Raw genomic sequence first — 8,111 nt, 5'->3', positions numbered from 1 at the left:
GAATGTCCCAACATGACAAAATACCTAGTAAGAGAGCGATGAGTTAAAGGACAACTCGCCCAGTCAGAATCACAATAGGCATACAATTGCATATCACTATTAGAGTGCAAAAATATCCCTTGACCAGGATGTCCTTTCAGATAATGAACCACCCGCAATGTCGCATCCCAATGATCCACATGAGGACACTATATGAATTGAGGCAGGACATGGACGCAATAACTGAGCTTCAGCCATGTAATGGTTAAATAAATCAAACGGCCCACAAGACGGTGATATCGTTCAGGATCATCCAGGAGTGCGCCATTAGCAAGGGCAAATTTATGATTCTAAGCAATAGGAAAATGAGCATGTTTGGACCCCAACAAGCCAGTTTCTATAATAATATCGAGTGCATATTTCCTTTGACAAAGAAATATCCCAGATGGTCTGCGAGCCACTTCAATGCCCAAAAAATATTTAAGAACACCCAAGTCCTTCATGTGAAAACAACGGTGCATATACTGTTTAAATTTGAGTATGAACTCCGGGTTATTCCCACCAACAATCAAGTCATCAACATAAACCAAGACGTGCAAGATAAGTCCATTCTTATGATATGCAAATAAAGAATAATCAAAATAGGACTAAGCAAATCCAAAGGTTTTCAAGGCAGCACCTAATTTAGAGAACCAGTTCCAGGGGGCTTGCCGGAGGCTGAAAAACCTGGAGGAGGTTTCATGTAGACCTCCCCATGGAGATCACCGTGCAGAAAAGCATTATGGACATCCATCTGATGCAATTCCCAATGTTGGGTCGTAGCAACTGCTAAGAAGGTTCAAAGTGTGACCATTTTAGCCACAGGGGCAAAAGCCTCGTTGTAATCAAGACCTTCAACTTGAGTAATGCCCAAGACTACCAACCGTGCTTTAAATCTTTCAATGGATCCATCAGAGTTGTACTTGATTTTGTAGACCCATTTACACCCGATTGCCTTTTTTCCAAGTGGGAGGTCTTCCAAGGTCCATGTTCCATTGTCTTCCAAAGCCTGTATCTCTTGGCGCATAGCCTCGCTCCATTGAGCATCAATCATTGCCTCAGAGAAACGAGTAGGTTCTCGGCCTACAGTAACAGCTGCCAAGAAATGTCTGTGTTTCACAGAAAAATTATCATACGTCACATAATGAGTTATGGGATAAGGAGTACCTGAGGACTGAGATGATGTAGGAGAAACAGTGGAGAGGTATAAACGATGAGCAGAGTGTGTGACAAAGTCCTGTAAATAGCTGGGGGTCCGCTTTTCTCGATGTTTGCGGCCTAATAACTCCGTGGTGGGCTGAGGAGCAACTAGAGTTTCATTATTCCTACAATTTGTAAGGCTCCTTGTCTCATCAAGAGGACCTGCCTCCTCATCATTACTCATGTTCTGATGTCCTTCATCGATCGTGTCGCTCCCCCTGACTTCTATATGTGGTGACTCAGATATCATGTCAGGAGGAGTGGTTGCAGAGTTCGGTGGTTGGACAGCCCAAGGCAACCTAACATTTTCTTTGGCTATGGGAGGACTGCTTACTGAGGGTTGATGTTCCGGAGTGGCAAAGGGAAACTCGGCCTCACTAAACACCACGTTTCGTGAGATGAAGTAATCACCAAACTCAAGATCGTATAATTTCCACCCCTTTTTCCCAAAAGGGTACCCAACAAAGACACATTTCCTACTCCTAGCGACAAATTTGTCACGGTCCCGAGTATGCAAAAAACACAAGCAACCAAAAACTCTGAGATATTTGTAAGAAGGACTTTGTCCAAATAGCATCTCGTAAGGTGTTTTACCACCAAGAAGGGTCGAAAGTGTCCAGTTAATCAAGTACCCTGCGGTCAAAACACACTCACCCCAGAAATTGATAGGAAGATGTGCTTGAAACTTGAGTGTTCTAGCCACATTCAAGATATGACAATGTTTTCTCTCCACACGACCATTTTGTTGTGGTGTTCCAACACAAGAAGTTTGAAATAAAATTTCTTGCTCATCAAAATATGATTTCAAGGATTTAAACTCTGTCCCATTATCACTCCTCACCACCTTAACTTTCTTATTAAATTGTCATTCAATTATTGCGCAAAAATTTTTGAGTGTTCATCCCACTTCACTCTTTTCAGCCAACAAATATTTGTTGTGGTGTTCCAACACAAGAAGTTTGAAATAAAATTTCTTGCTCATCAAAATATGATTTCAAGGATTTAAACTTTGTTCCATTATCACTCCTCACCACCTTAACTTTCTTATTAAATTGTCATTCAATTATTGCGCAAAAATTTTTGAGTGTTCATCCCACTTCACTCTTTTCAGCCAACAAATATATCTAAACTGCTCGAGAAAAATCGTCAACAATTGTCAGAAAATATACAGCACCACAAGATGCAAGTACTCTATAAACACCCCATAAGTCACAATGAATCAATGCAAAGCAACCAGTCACTTTATTGCCACTTTGAATAAAAATATCTCTACTTTGCTTTGCCTTCAAACAAATATCACATGCTTTATTCTTATTACTATTACTAATATTAAGAAGCAAGCTAACCATTTGATAAGAAGGGTGTCCCAATCTCCGATGCCATAAATCATATGACCCAACTCCATCTGTCCTGTAAGCAGGAACTGGCGTCACACCCATGAAGACATAGGCCCCATCAAGTTGTTCACCCGCACTAATCAGAGTCCCTGAAATGCGGTCCTATATCACACACAACTTATTAGTAAATGTCACAATACAATTTGTGCCATGAAGTAACCGATCCATTGACAATAAATTACAATTAAGTTTTGGGACATATAATACGTGCAGCAATTTAAAATTATTTCCAAGTACAACAGCGCCTTCTTTCACAGCCTCGGTGTGCGCACCATTGGGTAACCCAATAGGACAAGGTCCAACATCATAGGTGTCAACGAGTATATTTAAATTCCCCATCATGTGATGTGACGCCCCAGAGTCAATAATCCATTCAGTGGAGTATTTCTTACTAGAGAGTTTTTCATTAGTCCCGGTTTTGTAAGCATTAAGCATGCTTACAAGAGTATGCCATTGCTCGTCATTAAGCCCACTCAGTTCAGTCTGATCTCCATCAGTCACAGCAGCATTAGCAGCCATCTCATGCCCCATTGATGACTGAGTAGCATGAGCTTTTGTCGTACCTCGGCCTCGTCCACCAGAGGATCCTCCCCCTCTTCCTCATCCCACTCCACGTCCGGCTGACGTACCGTGGGGTCTGTCTCCCCACCATTCAGGGTATCCAATCAATTGGAAGCAATTCTTTGCTTCATGGCCAGATCGATCACAATTGTTACACACAATTGATTTGTCTTATGAAGCGGCCCTACTGTCTCGCGATATCAACGAGGCTTGTGTTGCAAAACCAACAACATCTGCTCGTTCCTCCTTACCTCATGCCAACGGTCGATGTCGATCTTCTTGTATGATCATTGAGTAAATTTTGTTCATATTTGGAATTGGCTCCATACTCAATATGTTGGAATGCACAGTTCCAAATATATCATCGTCTAAACCCATAAAAAATTGGATTTTCTCTTCTTCTCTTTCTTTAACTAACTCAGCTGCCGCTCCACACTTGCACTCGCATGTACACACAGGCACCTTAGAGTAGCTTCCTAAGTTGTCCCACAGTACCTTCAATTTTCCGTAATATGCAACCACAATCTATCCATGTTGCTTGCTGTTAGCAAGCTCGGATTTAATCTGATAAATTCGTGGTCCGTTGCCGATTGAGAATCGTTCCTTCAAATCATCCCAAAGTTCTTTTACCGTCTCCATATACATGATAGTTGAACGCAGTGATGGATCGACAGTATTGAAAACCCAAGCCACCAACATCGAGTTCACAATCCACCAAAGATCCATCTCCGGAGTGTTGTTCTCCGGCTTTGTGACCTTGCCTTCGATGAAACTGATCTTGTTTTTAGCACAAAAAGTAGTTCTCATCGCCTTTGCCCATTCGTTGTAGTTATCTCCTCTCAAGACCACTGGACTAATAATAATTCTAGGATTATCTAAGGGATGCAAATAGAAAGGAGAGGACAGTCCAATAAACCTACTCGAGCTCTCACTATTCTTGTCGTTGTTGGCAACCATGGTGACCGATCAACAAGATTTGTCTGAGGTTGGGTAGATCACCAGGTTCGGCTTTGATACCATGAAAGAATTTTGGGAGCCAAAAAGTTCACTCTTTTCAGTGTTATCTTGTGGTATATATACAAGTTCGATGGAGTCTCTTGCTCCTAATACAAAACTTTCTAAATCAAAAACTTCCTAAGAGCAACTTTCTATAACCAAAAAGACTTCCTAAAATTGCTAACTATTCAAAAAGAATATGTAGAAAATATACAGAATATCATCCTAAACAAACAAAGCTACTAAAAACAAAACTTCTAAAAAATAAAGCTTCCTAAAAAACTGCCAAGAGTCTGTACAGAAAATATACAGATTTTCTGTGAAGTTTCTTACCTAAAATAGGTGAAGAGGATCTCCTAAGAATCTCGCCCAATAAATAATAATAATAATAATAATAATAATAATAATAATAATAATCTATCTTATTGTTAAATATGCTTGTAATATACTCAGACTACTACCTAGCCCCTCTCTCCTGACTTTATCAGGCCTGTACTTATTGATGATTTAGTGCAATAAATCAACCTAAGGGCTTTTCAAAAAACGAAAAGGCACCCAGTCTTTATGTATGTGTTTGCTGTTTTGTTTTGTTTTGTATCATATACATTGGCAACCACCCAATAGTCTTTTATTTGTTTCCATTTTGATGATTTGTTCAAATTCTTTCAATATTTACAAAAAAAAAATGAATAAAAGAAACAAGGGGAGGTAGTGGGTGTAGCTACTACGATTAGGGAAAGGAGATAGGGAAGTTAACCTAAATTTCCCATAGGATGAGATCAGTTGCCAAATTCGCTTCCCTAACCTAACATCTACACAATACTAGTCCCCTCCCTCCCCTGCACTAGAGAGAAACCATTCGGCAAACCGATTGGCAAGAGTTAATCAGCCCCCCACAATGTCCCACAGTACATATCTCAATGATGATATCATCATTTCTGGTATTATCATCGGGAGATGTTCTCAATAGACAGCGGGGATGTGCCATGGGACGTTGTGGGGGGCAATCTTATGGGAGGCTGATTTGATCTTGATCGACAAATGCTCTAAATCCAACCCTGCTCCCAAACCAGACAGCTGTTGCGAAATTACATGGTTCCCAATTCATCATATGCCAATAATTTATGATTTGAGTTGTCTGAATTGATTGATCTTATTCATTGGAGGAAAAAGATGAATCGATATCTATACAGTTAAGTACCCATGCATGGTTCAACTGAGTGGGATGAATGAGTTAAACAAATCAAGCCAGAATGTTATGCTGATCATGAATATATATAGCTAATTGGCCTTGCAATCAATTTTTACAATCTGAACCAATTTGGTATTAAATCAGATATAGTTATTTATTTTCTAGTCAACTTACAAATTAAGTCCAAATCAGTTTGCAGGTAATAACTGCTCCAAAAACTCATTCCTGTGAAAGTGAACACCTCAGTGTATCTTATGGATAGAGGGTCTAACCGTCTAAAGAAAATAGAGAAAAGGAGACAACCAGAAAACAAAATGGAATTTCATGCATGGCTTCAGACTGGTAGGATGAGAATGTAAGTAATGACATCTTTACATCAAAAAAAAAAAAGGTAATGGTATCATCTAGATAACTAATTTGATTACATTCATATTTATATTCATTCTTTAATAGATTGTACAAAACTTTTCCCTATTTTCTAAGTGTAGGTACAGCCATTTTGGGCATATACCTGAGACCAAATTGTACAAAACATAATTGCTCATAGGAAAAACATCATGAACTCGGTTGTAAAGGGCTCCATATATATAAAACTCTATTTTTCTTTCAACCCTTTTTATTGTCAAACCCAAAACTTTAAGAAAAATATTTGATTTCCTTTAATTAATGAAAAATAATGGAGCCTTTGGAAACCCACTTTTCTTTCTGTTTGTATATTCTTTAATTTTTAGTACAGATAATAACAGCAAGCAAGAAAAGAATGGTAGTGACAACTCACATAATAAGAAAAAGTTGAAGAAACTCATGTATGATAATGCTGCTTCTTGGTGACAAAAGGAGGCCTTGCATTGGTTGAAATTCAAGTAAAGATGCCGCAAAATTCAAAGTGTAAAGTCTGAAATGGAATTCGATCAAGTATCAATTCCAATTTCCACTGAGTTTTGTGGAGGGTAACTGGTGAGTAGCCAAATTTGAGCATCAGATTCCAGACTCCAGAGCATTGCACTAGTCATTTTGCCAACTGGTGTCCACTTACACTGTAGAGATGACAGATGAGAGATATATAGGATAGGCTATAGATGATCATTAATCATCCACAATCAACGGTTAAATTTGTCAGAAAACAAGAACTACCAAATCCTCAATCAATGGAATTGGAATCCAGCTTTCATTGCAAACACCTGGAGGCTGAAGCTCTACAATATTGAGGTAAAGGCCGAAGCTAATTTATAATCTATCTTTCACAAAACAGAAGAAATTGTTGTGCCTTTTGTCAATCTTTTAAGTACAATAAAAATAAAAGTTTTGAATTCATTCACAGATGGCTAAGCCAAGAGAAAAAAGTTGGTATGGGAGACTTGGGAGTTGGGACCTCACCTGACCTAAGTAAGAAGCAGGGGACAATTCAAATTGCAGGTTGCAACTTGTGGAAACCAGACAAAAAATAATGTTCCTGCTGGCAGCCTCAACCACGGACCACCCACCAACTGAGCTCTGCCCACTGCCTTCTCTCTCTCTCTCTTGAAATTTAAAACCAAGTTCAATGTCAGTTGATGATGGCAATCAATCGTGGTATACTCATGACGGTCTCCTCAATTCAATTAGTCACTTGTTCACACTTTCCATCCCGACCCCACCAACCATCATCGCCCCGCTTCTTGGGGTCCGGATTTTCTGGTTCCAGGAGAGCCAGGTTTATGTTGTGGCATTGATTTAATTTTGTGTTGGGACATGGGGGCCTTAACCTTTTTCTTCTATCCAATCTGCTTCGGCCAAACACGGAACATGATTCAAACAACCTTTGCTTATTGTCGGATGGGAATCAAATTCGAAATCCTGTAGTGGACTAAGGACTATGGACAGGCAGACAGCAGAGTTTGCAGGGAGGATAAGTTTCCTTTCTGCATCACTTTCAGACTCGTGATTATCTTTCTCCTCACTTCAACTCTAACCTTGTATTCGTTTAAGAGTTAAAAAAGCACAGAGAATTAAAAACAAAAAAGAGGGGGGGGGGGGGGGGGGGGGGGTGCAGCACAGCACAGGTATTCTGATTCTTGAAATTTCGGTCAGTTGTAAGGCTACAATTCACGGACGACATTTTCATAACAACGACATGCCTTGTTGTTTAGGAAAAAGCTTAATGACATCTCACACCCATGACCCTCCTTTTTTTTCTCTCGCTTTCAAATGTTGTCACTTCATTGGTTTATTTAAATTAAATTAAATAATAGGCTAGCCATTTACTAGTTAATATATGAAAACTCTATAATGGGTGGATCAAATCATAACTCACCAAAGAATGATTCTACAACTTTAACTTTCGGTGGATAGACAGGATTGTTCTTTGTTCCCATCACTTGTTCCAGATGTGGTTGGGACTTGGGAGTTGGGACCTTGATTGCATGGACAGGATGTGCGCCGGTTTTCTTGAGTATATGAAAAACCTCACCATTACGGATTACGGTTTATTACTTTACTCTGAAGAGAAAACAAATTAAACAACATCATAATGAATGGATGTAAGAAATGAAAAGAATGGTCTAGAATTACAGTGAACTTTCCTTTCTTCTTCTTCTTCTTCTGTTTTTTTACCACCACCTACATGAATGATTATAGGTTTCAACAACTTGGGAAACATGGAGTTGGCCTAACATAATATTAATTAATAATAATAATAATAATAATAATAATTAAAAAAGGACAGCCCCACAAATCTCCCACTGGCACCAGGCAGTCTCGAGCTCTCC

The 8,111-nt window shown here is 39.3% G+C and overlaps 1 protein-coding gene across 1 annotated transcript; it reads right to left on the bottom strand.

The window, feature by feature from the left end:
- Nucleotides 1–3,701: 3,701 nt before the first annotated feature.
- LOC148791935 (uncharacterized) lies at nucleotides 3,702–4,133 on the bottom strand. The gene has a single exon (XM_088888332.1). The coding sequence runs from the start codon at nucleotides 4,131–4,133 to the stop codon at nucleotides 3,702–3,704; it is 432 nt and encodes a 143-aa protein (XP_088744458.1).
- Nucleotides 4,134–8,111: the final 3,978 nt, after the last annotated feature.

Source organism: Nelumbo nucifera, chromosome 5, assembly GCF_055504915.1.
Source record: "Nelumbo nucifera cultivar China Antique chromosome 5, China Antique-T2T, whole genome shotgun sequence".
NCBI lineage: Eukaryota > Viridiplantae > Streptophyta > Magnoliopsida > Proteales > Nelumbonaceae > Nelumbo > Nelumbo nucifera.
Note: the sequence above shows the minus strand (reverse complement) of the source record. Positions and strands in the feature narration are given on the sequence as shown.